This window comes from Ceratina calcarata, unplaced genomic scaffold (assembly GCF_001652005.2).
Source record: "Ceratina calcarata isolate Rehan_Ccalc_2016 unplaced genomic scaffold, ASM165200v1 scaffold21.2, whole genome shotgun sequence".
Lineage (NCBI taxonomy): Eukaryota > Metazoa > Arthropoda > Insecta > Hymenoptera > Apidae > Ceratina > Ceratina calcarata.
In genome coordinates this window covers 80,471-95,839 of record NW_017142677.1, presented here as the reverse complement: position 1 = coordinate 95,839, position 15,369 = coordinate 80,471, and the positions used below count along the sequence as shown (strand labels likewise).

The 15,369-nt window shown below is 43.1% G+C and overlaps 1 protein-coding gene across 5 annotated transcripts in view; it reads right to left on the bottom strand.

Moving 5' to 3' along the window:
• The window catches only part of LOC108622188 (EGF like, fibronectin type III and laminin G domains protein pikachurin), a 116,550-nt gene that overhangs the window by 81,391 nt on the left and 19,790 nt on the right, over positions 1–15,369 (bottom strand). For 4 of the 5 annotated variants that reach the window (XM_026811300.1, XM_026811301.1, XM_018019894.2 and 1 more), the window contains exon 3: positions 1,307–1,423. In XM_026811300.1, the coding sequence (XP_026667101.1) occupies positions 1,307–1,423 (117 nt within the window). Of the gene's footprint in view, positions 1–1,306; positions 1,424–15,369 lie in introns of those variants that run through there. The other variant, XM_026811302.1, reaches the window with a different exon arrangement.

The window sequence follows — 15,369 nt, the reverse complement described above, 5'->3', positions numbered from 1 at the left end:
ATTTCCTTCTATACTTTTTAGCACGTAGCTATTTATTATTAGCATTACTCTTCCGACGTCTGATTTCTTTTTAATTATAGGAAATCCGTTTTTCTAAGGTACATAAACTTTTGGGATTGATTGTATAGCCAATACATCCTTAAGATTCGTCGGTTTTCAATGATTTACAAATTGCAAATTTCATGCAAAACGAAACACTCACGCGATACCGACTAACACGTACTTGTAAACTCAGATTCCTGTATTTTAAATGCTTTCATACGTGACGGCATTTAAAACTTGTGCACATCGAATTTTCCTGAAATATCGTACGGAGTAAATTTGAGAGCACTGCGTATAGTTTCGTTTCCGATTTTCTTGTCGAATGGAACGGTAAATTTACTGGAGCGTTCACGAGGCAGAGTATTTTTGCTCGGCTTTGCCAAGGAGATATTCTAGTTCGTACAGTTGCGCAACACGCGCGCGTTTTTGCGGTCTACGTGTGTACGTCGGAAACTAACGAGGTTGTTTTTCGTGCTCGCTTATGAGATATTTTTCTCCCTGAGAAACTCGACGTCCCTTGTTAGGTGCGCATCGAACTCAACTAGGAAATTCTGCAGTATCTTCCAACGCTTTCTTAAAATAAACGCGTCGAGTCATGACTGACGATGAGCGTAATTACAATTTTCAGAGTCTCAGTTAATCGGAAAATAATTCCAGTTTTAGTAGCAGCAGAAATTTATTCGTTTCGGAAAGCGTCTCTAAACAAAAATGAGAGATGCATTCATTCCAACGTGCCAGTTGGCACGAAGGACATGATCATGAAAAGATATGTCAGTCAAATTTTTTCTCAGTGACGCGATCTTTCATTTACGCTTCGCGCAATATGCTGCATCTGAGACGTGTCACGTTGATTACGTGTCGCTCGGAAAAGTAACCGTTTCCGACAAGAAAATTTCCTTAGGCGACACCCCGCGTGTGTTCATGGATGAACTCGTATCGAGAAGAACGAGACAATTCTGATACGACGCTTAGCCCAGAATTACACGATTCGTTATCAAGAATTTATACAGATCTCATTTGACGAAAATTATTCATAGAATTCTCTGTGTCTCGAATGACTAACCGAGAAGTCGAAGTTATTTCACGGAGACGGAGGAGTTCAGCATAATAAAAAGCGTCTGCTCGAAATGAAGAACTCTCGTAACGCATATAACGGCAACAGTTCTTTTGATTCGATAGAGAAGTTGGATATCGAATAAACAAATTTGTCTACGGGGAAATCGGTGCGACGTGGAAAGTCGCCAAGTATTCTCAGTGAACTCACCGGCGCAGCTGTATCCATTTTTATGAAGGATGTACCCGTCCTTGCAATCGCACTCGTACATCCCGTCGTGTAGCTCGTAGCAGAGTTGCTCGCACGGAGACCCGTGGCCGCATCTTCCTGAAATCATGAAACGACAAACCCCTGTCAACAGACCGTCAGCTGAATAATTAACGTGCACGCTGAATCAATGAGAGACTCGTCACGTAAACGGCAGAATTTTCCTGATAATTTACAGGAATGAATTGGTCTCTTGAAGTACAAGAATCCATCGATTAATTCGATGAGCTGCACGTAATTGCATTCTAATGGGACAATAATTATTGTGCGTGAGTCATCCTCTGTTTTTCAGGGCAATAAATTAATTTACAATTACACTTTGTCAATTGATCCGACTTCACTTATTATCAATTCCGAATGTTGTTCGATTTATTTGGAGGGCTCTCTCGAAAATTGAAAGCCACGAGACGGTCGCATCAGGGTAGAGTCGAAACTGGGCGTAGGCGAGTGTCACGAGAGAAAGTTCCAGGGAATCTCTCGCGTGGGTATAATAGAACCACTTGCCGGGAGTGACGTTAATTATCCTAATGAATGAAAAACCGCGTACCGTACCGAAATTGTCTGTTCCGTGAAATGGAACTAGTCCTCGTCGTTTCTTTGAATTCGTTCGGGCAACGATGACACATACGAGTCGCATTTGTCCCGCCGACGAGCGTGCCTGCAGCTTTGTTAATATGTAACGGGTCGGTCGTCCGTGAGTAGCTCTGATTCCAAGAGAAAGAGCGAACGAGTTCACGGTGAAGCGAGCAACTCGAAGTCGAGTGATCAAATTTTAGAAAAAGTACGAACGTGTTTCAGTGTTGAAGGATTCAACGGGAATTCGTCGATCCCTAAAGGAATTATCGTTCAATAATTTGCTGTCCGACGTCTCGGAACTCGACGGAAGACCGGAACTTTGCATTTTCGCGGGGCGAATTTTAATTAAGACCCGGAAATATAGCGTCGGATCGATAGTGGCGGTGGGTGAATTTTTAATCTCGACCGGGTAAACGTTGAATTATTCGCAGCGTTGCGAGACCGCGGGTGACCATGGGTGACCATAAATAATTCCCTGAGGAAAGGACGACGCCGCGGGTGCGTCCTACGTTCGAGGAGCGAGGTTCATCATTATTTATTACGCGGAAGACGCGAGCTGGCACAGCTTTTACTCCGACGCGAGAAAGTTATCCCGGCGCGGGGCCATAAAAACGCGAGAGTAGGTGCGCACCCCGGCCGGGAGTTACCGAATCATCCATTTTTCTTCACTTTCGCGGATTTATGGCGCATTTACGTGCCCGGGACTTTTCGAATAAATTCACCCCCGGCCGGAGGCTCGCTCGCGGCACACCCTGATCCAAGAGAAACAATGTTCCCAACGTGTAAACAGATTTTTAGACCGTGCATATGACGTATTCATAAATATCACAGTATCGAGTGGTGAGATCTCGTTTTGACGAAAGAACAACGAACGAAATGTATGAAAGAATTCATGATTTCACGTTTCGAAACTATTACGGCGATTGTTACGTTACGATGCTCGACACGTTCGTTGAAAACGGTCAATGGCCAACGGCACGACCATAATATGTCGTAATAAACTATTGTCTAAAGCAAACGTTATCAGAAATTCTTCGGTAATTAATCGACGCGTATTCATAGAAGGTTCGTTAATCGCGTTGAACGGCGATTCGAAATTTATTAAGTCACCGGTCGAAAGGACCTTATTTCCCGAGAGCAAATAAATCTGGTCCGATTATACGTACGGCCGTGTCCCTGGGTAGAAAACAGCCGGGAATCCGAGAGAGAGAAAGCGGTTCATTTGCCTTTGAATTATTCGGTGGCTTCATCGAAACGCTGGTTCAGCGTCGCCGCTTTCACGCTTTAAGGATTTTCCACCGGCGACGACGACGCGGTGGGTCGCGACGCTCGATCGACGAGACCGATAGAATTATTCACGTTAACCGCCAACTTCCTGTAGGATTACTATTTCCTCGACGCTACAGCTTCATGTGCCCCTTGACTCCGTTTTAGAACGCTCTCAGAGATATCGTTTCCCTGTACAAATTTTAGTGCACGAATCGATTGCGAGGAGTCCGAGGAAGAAGATCGTTCACAAGCATTTACGAATCGTTGAATTTCTGAACGCTATGGGCAATGAAATGAAAATCGTATTTCGCGAATGTCAAGTGGTAAACGTGAGATAGGCAGCAGACGGTTCGAGGCAATAGGGAAGCAGGGCCTGGGGTGCAATGGATGCGCTGATTAACCCATATTAGCCCAGTGACACGCATGTAAACGTGCACAAAGCTGTTGCAGCCCGTGCCGTCTAAACTCGTAATGAGACGTCCCGTACAGAAACCTGATTGATAGGATCACCAACAAGAACACGTATCCGTCCTTATTAGACTTCGCTCTACTGCCATCATCCAAGTTCCAGCAACGTTTCGATCTAATACATATATTAAGAACGAAATGCGCATGGGACAAACATTTTCAAATCTGTCTGATTTTTCATTTGTACAATTGTTTATCATGCTGTTGAACGTATATAGAGAAGTGTGACTGAATCAATATGAAATTTTGCGTATTTACAATTTTATGAGTGTTTGTTCATTGAACCGGATATTTCACCGCTATTTCCGAACAAATAAAAACGAAAGAGGTACTTCTGAAATAAAAATTAACTTCGATTTCATATTAAAAATCGAAATATTATTTTTCGCAGGACAGGGGAAGTGAAAGACTTTCAATCTTCTAAATGGCTCGACGAATTCATCATTGAAACAGAGTGGAGAACGAATTTCCGCGTTTACTTCCCGTAACTCGAAATTTATACCTCCCCATGATTTTGCATCGCCATTACATCCGGAGCGAATATGAAAAAGCGGGCGACATGCATCGAGGTACACCAATTTCACAGGACTCACGCATTAATCTCGTAAAGAAACCTGCGTCGATTCATAGCAACGTGAAAGGGGATCGACAAAAATTCGCGACCGAATGGAATAGAAAAAATAGTGAGGCAATAGAAAGAACAAAAGCAACGGGAAAACGAATGCGAGTGGAAAACAATCCCTTTCTGTATATCGTAAAAACAAAATTGAAAGTCCGATCAATTTTTTAACAAGGTTATTTCAGTATTCTACTGAATTGCGATGTAGTTCATTTTTATCGAATAAAACTCATCGAACAAAGCTGAACGTGCTCCAGGCTCGCTGGTAAAACCAATTAAACTATTAATTACCATTGACGACGTGATCAAGTTTTGTTCTTTCTGAACGCCGTATTTATTAAAAGATAAGGCGGATCCGATTTAGGATAAACGAAGCCGTAAATACAGGGTTCCGATCTACGTCTCCGGTTTTATCACGGTACACGCGGAAGTCGGCGAAGGGTCGAAAGCCACCCTGACAATGAGCCTGTGAACCGGGCGAGCACGTCCCGTCGCCGGTACCATTTAGATTGGCCCGGGAACGGGTTCCCAGGGAAATCGGCGAAGAAACTCCCTTACTAGCTCCGATCCGATTGTTCGACCGAGTGAACGCTAACTCTTATCCGGCGGACAAATAAGTCGAGTTTTCAGGGATGAAAGAGACGGATCATCTCGAAGACGGTGCGCGTCTGTTAACCGTGACAGATTTTCCCGGGATTCCGAACGGAAGTGCCTTCCCTCGGCCGTTCTTATCGCCTCATCTCGGGACTGCATCGATCCGGCAAGGAAATGCGCCGATGACGAAGGGACATTCAATTCGAGGGAAATTCTACTACGTACCCTCCTACCGTTCCACCGGATGTTTGACTACTTTGTCCTACTTCTTATAGCCGCCCGACTACGTGACGGTGTTTTCGAACCTCGCCGGAATTTTCACGGGACGACTAAATCGAAGCTTCTATTCGGTTCCGATTTAAAACGCTGTTCGAGCCGATAAAGTGGACAGAATAATATCAGAACGTATTCTGTACGACCAGTTTATTTGCAGTTTATAATTCTTCTTCTACTTCCAAGTTGAAAATTGAACGATGAACGAGCAGAACTGTTTATACGAGACCTCCGAAATAAGACATAATTAATGTGACTCTCTACACGTATCAAGCAAATTTTAATACGCTTCAGCTAATTAATGCATAAACAAGCTTCACGTGCGGAAATACTTTTTGTGGCCACTGTATTTGAAGGTTCAACGGCCTCTAACGCTACCAGTATATCTCATCCGCGATCCTCCATGATTTATCCCCGAGAAGTATCATCGACCCCTAAACGAATCTACGACTGCACACTCGTGAATCGTGGGACATTGATAAAGAAGAATCTCGTCACCGTGTGCAAACGATTCTTCCCGTTTCCGTCGTCGACGCCTCATTCACTTCGCGTCTCACTACAGGTATCGAGCTCTTTCATCTTCTTTCACGTCAGATTTTGGGCGTTCGATCGAGCGGTCGACCCTCGCCCGGAGGCCGACGCGTCGCGTCGCGACGTGTTTTGAGAACCCCTGCCACCCACCAGCCGCCCACGCCACAACGGCCCGCTGGTAGGTTTCTATAGCAACGCGCTACTCTCTCTCGGACACGTCGCCTGGCTCTCGAACTCGCCGGTATTTAGTATATCGGCCGATTTCGGGACGAGACTGGTACCGTCCCGTGTTCCGGTTCCGACATCGTCGTCGACGGTTAATCGCGGCGATCCCTCGTCGCCCTTTTTTTTAACCCCGTGAAAACGACGAAACCGTAAGCCGGGCGCGGTACAGAGCAGGAGCAGCCAGGCGACGCGCGGCAGCTACTATCGGAAACGGGGAATATCGATCGGTGGTTAAACGCAGGAGCCTCGCAGGAAATTTTGGCTTCGCCCAGTGATCAACGCGCCAAACGATTCCGTTTGCTATTTTTAATAATCAATTTTGCTATACACTATACACATCGAAAGATGAAACTGTCCTCAACGTCGACCGGAAACGAACAGAGAATTTCGAGTCCTTCGTCCGAACTACGATTCGTCTCTCATTAAATCTTTCTTAGACGGATATGCTTGTATTTTTATACAGAAAATAAATTTGTGAGAAACTTGAATCGTGAATCATGTTATCCACCCTGCTTGACGTCCCTTCACAAACTGATCATCTGATCTCCAGCCTCTTTGATATTACGAATCTTGCAGATTCCCTCGGAGATTCAATTTGATGAAAAACCTTCGAGAGGCGAGGCGGCCTCGAACGGCACGAAGAGGGCGAGCGAATTGAATTATCATGTCTGGGACGGAGGAGGGATCCGGGTCCGGCGAACGGAAATCCGGAGGAGCTTCGAGTCAGGCTGGGTCTCAATCGTCACACACGGCTGCTGACACAGCTCCGCCATCGGCCGTGAATGTTTGTTTTAGAACCTCAGATCGTTAATCCCGAATCCAAAGGCGTGTGCCGATTAACGGCTCGCAGGATCAACCGAACCTGGAGCTCGTGCCAGGATTCGTGCAAACAGTCGAGGATGACTCCAGCGTGCAAGTCGATCGTTCAGAAATTCTCAAGTAAACTGTTTCTGATTCTATTATTATATATTTCTACAATTTTTACAGACAGGCACCTCATGAATGATTCATTATTGAAACTAATTAATCGAGAGATACTTAAGAGCCATTAAAACAATAGCTGCGATAATAATTGGTTATCAATTGCGATCTCAATGGTTCAATTTTCAATTACCATTTAAACGTTTAATTAAGACCGGTGCATTTATTACCTCTCAATACTTCCTACAATTAATATCTATAATAAGAAGCGAATCAATGCGTCTTTTATAGAAAATAGAAGACACCCTTATTCCCTCTATTTTTTTAAATCGATATCCTTCGAGTTCCACTTTGCATGAAAATCTGGAGTCTAGCTATCGCATGACGCGAAGATACTTTTACGTGAAAACCAAACTGATCGTAACTCATCGAAGGAACTATAATATTCAGGATCGATCGAGGAGTGGCGCATGTGCGACGCACGCACGTGCGTGCGGCAGTAATGTTCGACGTAAGAAACGGATGAATCAGCCGAGCGATTTCCATCGAGAACAGACGACGCGGCGAACAAATACGAGTGCCAGCTGTTCGGAAGTGAAACGGATAAAGCACTCGTACGTAGGAACGTGTCGTTGAGAACGCGGGAGGGGTGCACTCGATGAATAATGACCGCGCGTCTCGCGCAGCGCCGCTGAGGATGCTTGATCGCGCAGCAAATTTGCGAACCGATCGACGATATTTCATTCCCGTTTTTAATAAAAATTGCCAAGCTAAGTGGAACAGATCGGACGATTCTTTACGGTTTATCTCACATCTTTCTATAGATAATCATAATTGGACATGAAATTAAAGATAAAGAGAAGTCAAGTGAGTAATTAATTAACTCCGGTTGATGAAAGTAGACTACGGATTTTATGCATGCACGAAGGAATCGCAAATACAGAAATTATAAATACTGTAATCTGTGAATCTATTCAGAGTATTAAGAGCTGAGTGCACAATTTAATATTTTAAACGTAAAAGTCACAAACTGATTTTTATAAATTGACATCATCAATGATTTATTTCGAATAAAACTCCGCGGTCTATTAATAAATCACAATGGTTATTGGGAGCACGCAAGCTCTGGGACGCAATAAAATTCTAATTAACTCTTTCACAGGGTGAATTTGCGAACTCGGGCAGGGCTTACGCGGGATCGGCTACAAATTAGCCTCCTAATTACTCTCATTGAGAACGATATTGAACGATCTTTTCATTCGGCAGGCCGACGCGACGTGGCGTGGCACAAAAAGCATACAATCGGTCGATGAAAAAGTCGTTCAGACGCGCATCAGGGTCTGAATTCACCGGTAATGGAGCGCGGACTCGTCGCCCAAGTGGCGATCACTTCAGAGAAACGAGCACCGTTCCCTCGTTTTCTTTTTACTGAATAAATATTTATTAATTCACCTACGCGTTCGATCGTAAAACTATTATGACTCGTTTCCTACCTGACTTACGCTATAATTGTACTAAAAGTAAAAAAGAACAAAGCTTTAGATGAAGAACGTAAATCTTTCCGTAATATTCAAAGGGTTCCTTCTGGTCTTCCGAGGTATCTTCATTTCCCATCTGCTCTTACATTCTCTTTGAAATCTGAGAAAAATCTGTTGTCTCGCAACTTCTCGTAGCGTGGCCCCTTTTTGTGTGGTCACTCTTATACTCCGGCTCCGCATCTACTTTTCATCTGGCTCGGCCCCGGGCAGGGAATTTCAGATTGTCGGCGCAACAAGTTTCGAGCAACTTCCGTTTCAACGCGCGCACGATGAAAAGGAGAGCGACCGGCAGACACTACTTTACACCCGGTTACGCTCGTTCAATCGGACTCGAGGAGCCTCGTGATCCTCTGACACCGACGGGTCCGCGCTTGTAAACGACTGGAACGCGGATCGAAATCGTCGCGTGCCCCGCGTTTCCATCGGAAACGTCATCCGTCTAGATTTTAACATCCGACGTAACGAAGACAGACCGTACGACAATAACGTAATAATTGATGATGATCCGATACGTATGAGTCCGGTGAAATTGAAAGCAAAGGCCACTTTATGGGCAAAGTTCACTGTCACGTGCCAATTAGTCATTTACTTCCACTCGGCTGGAGTCAAAACCAATCGAGTAATTCGAGTGTATCCGCAGTTCGACTCCGAAGCAATCAAGCTCCTAGTTGAACACTCAGTCTTACAGACGTTCGAACTTCGACCATACGAAGTTACACCGAGTAAGCTATTTATCATTTGACAACCAATCCTATAAAAATCTCTTTCCCTTCGTTCTCGAACTTCTTACATAAAATTCTCGTAAATCAAATGTTTAAGAACAAGACGAATTTCTTAAAAGTCCGTAATTTCGTCTCTTAAAAAATCGTACGATTCGTTTTCATATCGAATTCATCGAATATATGTGAGCCGTTCCACTCCATTTCCCTCCACCCATCACCAGTTTACGACCTAGTGAACGAGTAATTACGTTACAAGCATGAGGTTGTTAACAGCGATGGTCGAATTCCACGTTGCACCCGTGGTTGAGAGTGAAAAGAGAAGTCTTGGAACTAATAAAAAGTAACGCTTAATGGCAGCACCCGCGACAGTACGCGTCTGTTCAACACGGATCGATAGCCGCTTTACGAGCCTCCGATGGTTACTTTCACCCCTGTCTACTCGGCGCAATTAATCACGCTGGACGTCTGCCCACCGTACGCGAACGCCTCGTCAAGTCTTTTAAACTTTGCGAAAATAGAGATGAATATAGGAATGCACGAGAAATTGCATCGTTTCCACGAGTCGTTAATCTAATGCTATTTTTATACAAAGCAGACACAGTATTTGTGAATGTCATAGAAAAAAGCAATAAATGACAAAGGATGAATTTAACCAGTTAACTGTGTCGATCATTTTGCAAAGTNGTTACACACTATCGCCCCGCACCCCCGCCCCCATCCACCACCACCACTTCACAAAACAATTTCAATTTGCGCTCGCTATTCGCGGGCATACACCAGGGTAAAAAGTGTGCACGCTTAATTTCGCCGTAGCTTTGTCGCGCGCTATATCTGGTTTGCTATTCCACGGAAACTGCTGCATCGAGCATCCGATGCACGTAATGCGCGCTCTATCAGCACGGTTCGCGGCTAACTCGGTTACACTTTCCCCGGCAAAAAGATGTGACTTACGCGAAACAGGTGATTATCACTTTGTCCTAGCAGACACTATTCCGAGACCCAGGCTTTCTTTGGCCATTTTAGTAAATAAGCGACGAACATGATGACGGAATATAGGAGTTGATAAAGTCGAATGCAATTTGCTGTTAAAACTAAACCTATGCAGCGACAGAATTGAAAGTAAGTAATAGTCGATTTATTATTGCGTTGAGAAATTAGTAGAAGCGTAATACGATTTAACGGATAGAGCACGGCCGAGTCGTCAGACAAACGCGTCGCAATAGTTAAGGATGTATTGGCTATACAGTCAATTCTAAAAGTTTATGTACCTTAGAAAAACTCATTTCCTATAACTAAAAAGAGTTCAGACGTCGGAAGAATAATGCTAATAATAAATAGCTAAGTGCTAAAAAGTATAGAAGGAAATATCTAATTAAGCATTGACGCTGACGAAAAATTTTTTTCTTCAAAATTTCGAAAAATGCTTCAAATAAAAGTTGTTTTCCTTCTAATTTCGATATTTAACGAGTTACGTAGGATTATATAGCATTTTATTGATGTTGACAAAATCCGACAATCCCAGCGTCGAAATGGCGAACTTTTGACAAAAAATGTCTTTCCTCAATAACTCCTAAACCGTTCGACCTACGAGAAAATTGCATAAGACCATTCTTGTAGAGGACGACGAGATCTACAATCTCTGTATAATATAACTTCGCTAGCATTAATATTTAAAGAGTTATTGATGAAAAATGAAAGAACAGTTTTTTGCAAATTACTCGTTACTCTACGAGAAAGGTCGTATGCAATTTTCCCGTAAGAAAAATCGAAATTTTTTGTTGTTATTTATTATTAGCAATGTTCTTCCGACGTCTGATTTCTTTTTAAAAAATGCGTTTCTAAAGTGCATAAACTTTTGAGATTGACTGTATATAGCCAATACATCCTTAATTGTGATCCATGTCTTATGGATTAGAATCTTCTCAATAAAAAAGACGCAAGGAAATTGTATACCCTTCATACAGTTTAAACGTCAAAGATTACGTATATGAATCTTATACATCGAATTTCACATATCGCGCGCGTATATGAATCATATACCTACATTGAATTTCATGTGCCTCATGCATGAATCACGTATAAGCATTGAATTTCACATACCGCACGGCTGGATTGATATAACATTTTATGAGATATCCTTGGCAAACACATATAGTACGCATAACACGGTACCCGGCCAATTTTGCGATCCATTGATTAGCAAACTCGGCGATATTTCCAGTACTAAGTTAGCGGGCATAACGAGCTGCATACAATGCGGTGCGCATATATCTGGATCGACGTGTCAATTTATTGTGCGCGCGATGCATCACGCGAACGTCAAAACAATTATCTGCGCTGAAACTGGAACGGGGTGGAGGCGGCTGACAAAATTAAACAGTTCAATCTATAACCAGTCCGGTGATACGGGCAAGCGATTCGTCCTAATCGCGTTTACAAAGCCATCTTCTCTTCAAAACTCATGCATCCCAAATATCCAGGCTACTTGTTATACTTTTACTTGCTATTAGAAATCGTTTTAAAACATGTGAATAAACGCGCACATGAGATCGAGGCGAATAACAACGGCGCACATTGTGCGTATTAAATCACGAGCAATTGTCGTGTCGTTCTTATCGCACGAATTGAATGATAAAACCTCTGAATCTGACGAAAATAAAACCGTAGAGTCCGATTTTGTTCAGAAAATCGAAATGAGCTTTCAGCGAGATTATTCGCAGACTGAGAAAAGTGTATGGTCGGACATAAGTAAGAACGAAGGAAGAGAATCGTTGCCCATCGGGAAATGCGATGGGAGTATTTTCACGGGGTGAAGTAGGGCGTGACGCTTGGGTGTCGGGCGACGACGCGAGGCGACTGATTTTCCCACCGAAAACCGCGGTCGACCTGATTCCTGAAACCGTTACAACAAGCCGAACCATTGCGTTTTGCAATATTCAGCGAGCCTCGTGGCGTTTGCGTTCCACGCTGCGTCGGTACGAGGAACCCTCTTTCCCAATTAACGCGCGCTAATGTGACTTGTTGCGATGATAAATCGTTCCCCTTCGCGCGACGGGCATTTACCTATTTTCGAAATCTGTTCCAATTCGGTCCAATAATTTTATAACGATTCACGTAGAGTCAAAAGTTTTTTCGTCAATCTCTTAAATTCGATTTTTCTATTTAATATGTGAACGTATTTAAATTCGCATAACGTCTTATTAGAGGTCTTTGTCCAAGAGGCGGAAGAGAGAAATTGTTGCGGAAGGTTTAAGAATTATCGTGGAAGGAAAAATTTCCTGAGGCAGTCATTACCGTGGACGGTAACAGGATTCTATTCAAAATTTAATTGGCTTTACCCTCCATTCGGATTTGCCTTGCGAAAGGAAAACTGCTCTTTCGTTCTCTCTTATTTTCTTTAAACATACTCTCAGGTCTTCCTTTTCCTCGATCGAGGGTCAAGAAAGTGACCGTTCCATTCCTTCTTTTCCACTTCTGGAATTTTTCTTCCCGATAGCGACAGCACTCTCTCTCTCCCTCTCTCTCTTTCTCTCTGGAGCTTGATAATATTAGCTACTTACGGAAAATGAATAGTCTTTCATTCTTAATCAATCTGACTCTCGATTCTCTCCAGTAATTCAGTTCCCTAGACATTCTTTGTGAATTAATTATAATACTTCTTACAAAGTGTATTGCGATCGTTTATAAGATCAAAAGGATTCCCGAGGGAGCGAGGATTTATTTAATTGAGGACCAGACAAGGGAGAAACCCTTTCAGCCTCGTTGTTTAGGTTACTAATAATCCACCCTCGTCCAAATTAGCTTATCCTCTTGCCAAATAGTTAAACACCACCGGAAGGGAACGTGTTTGCTCTTCTTTTTAAGCATCGCAATTTCTCACAGTGCATCAATATCCGCTTAAGCGACCAGGCTCGATTCTTATCAAGATCACTAGGAACCGGCGAATCCTTTTTCTATCTTGCCTACGCTTGTTCCACGATTCCTCGTTAATTCGTCACGATAATACAGGCGCACGTTGAACGAAATCACCCGTCTCGTTCGCGACCCGTATTTACCCAATTTGAGAGAGGTCAAATTACGATATTCGGAACGTATTACGACGACAGGGCTACTCGATCAATAATCGAATACAAATGTTTGCGCCTCGTTTGGTTTTTCGCGAGATCGCTTCATTACTCACTCGTATTAATTAATGACACAGAACTACATCGCATTTTTCAAATGAAAGTACGATTTTATATTAGAACGATTCGGGACCTCATTACTTGAACCATTTGTCTCATTTGTTATTTACAACGAATTAAATATTTCGTGGGATTCTGTCGCGACCTGTTTTCCAGTGTGTAAATTTAAATTAAATCCGACTGGTCCATGCGCGAACCAAACATTTCATTAACTCACTGTCCACGAGCCGAACGTTTCGACTTTAATCGGCCGCAATCCCTCTGCGATTCGAGGCTGTCGCTATCCAATAAAACGTACGTAGTTAGTTCCTATCCAGTCTCTGACCGTATTTCAAAGTTTTCGACTCCCGGTGATTACCGAGAATCCTATGACAGCTCGATGCATTTAATCAGATTCCTACTTCTCAGGAGGGATCGTAATTAAAATAAACGGTTAATTAACCGCGGAAGGGCGAGGCATGCGCGATCTTTCTCAGGTCAGACGCCACCGCTCCGAGCTTCGGCTAGACTTTTCAAGCACACGGTCCACTCCGCACCCTCTATACCTCTGGTCGAACGTCAAAAGAGCAGAGGCCATTTTGTGCGTCACCGGCGCGTGTTCTCTCGTAGCACTTGTTGAACTTCACCCGACCGATGCGATACCGCCTCGAAAAACCTCTCCCACCGGATTAAATCCACCGACGTCTCCCACCGGCATGCATGAGAATTCTACGATCGTCCTTTAAACCTTCCGTTTCAGTACAAGATCTTCTATGTGAACTCGTAATGTCTCGTTATTTTAAATGATATTTCTGTATCGTAGACGTTGTGCAACGATGGTACACAATTACGACACGGAACGGTGATACGACCTTTTCGCGAACGGATTATCCGGAAATAATTTGATCGAAGCGCGTTGATCCGAGCTACGTGTTTCCCGTCGGTTTAGCAAACGCGGACCATGGCCAGGCAACGAGCTCCCGGATCTTCCATGGGAAAACAAGCATATCCGGGTCAACGATGACCGCTGGGAACCAGGAGGATGTATCGGTATGAGACAAACGAGTGTCGTTCAACGGGATTTATGGATTGTAAGGAAACCCCTGGTGGTCCGTGCATGTTTCAACGGTGACGCGCCAACAGAGTGTTTGATCCGTTAATATTGAAGACGCTCGTTGTCGGAAATTTCCGAGAACAGGTACTACGTCAGTTTCGTTTTTATTAAATTTTTTCTAAAATGTAATCCTACTGTCGCACTGATAAAACGTGATAGAAAAAATTTTTTCTTGTATTCTTCTTTCGATCGACAAAATATAATTCTCTGCTCGCCCGATTCTGTTGATAAAATTCTTTGCCATTTATTAAATCAGATCGTAGAGACGGTGAACATATTTTTAATTTTATTCCTGCGAAGAACGGAGCAGGACGATAAACGAGAGTTTCGCGTTAGTTGTTCGCAAGCTGTTCAATAATATATTTATTAGAAGCCCGCGGGATCCTACTGTTTCGCTGCAGTGAAATACGTGTCGTACGTGCCTCGACTTTGAAGAACGGGAAACAAATTGAGACGTCAGAAGAGATCCAATACGGGCCCCGAAAAGAATGAAGATATAACAACGCTGGGAGTAGTGCAAAGATGGCAGCGAGGAAACATAAAATCAATCTTTGCCGCGTTAGAACGGCCTGGGAGCGAAGTTTCCCATGGTCTCATATGTTCAGAACATCCTACACAAGGAACTGTTCTAAAAATCAATAGATTTAAAGACACGGATCGTTCCAACGTATAAAGAGTTCAATAAAAACATATTTCTCACTGTAGCTCCAAGGACGGACGTGTTTCATTTATTTCCTTTCGCGTAATCGTCTATTCCAGAGTTGGGGAACCATTTTAACATTAGAAGCCACATTTAAATTAAGTAGTAATAAAGGAGGCCGCTATAATAGTTTATATTTCACTGTTGATATTTTTATTTCATCCAGATCTCTAATTTTAATAAACAATTACAAATAATATTAGTAGAAGAACTTTTACATAAATTCATTACTTTATAAAGGAACACAATAGAAAAATAATAATAATACAAAGTTATAAATAACTAACATAGCA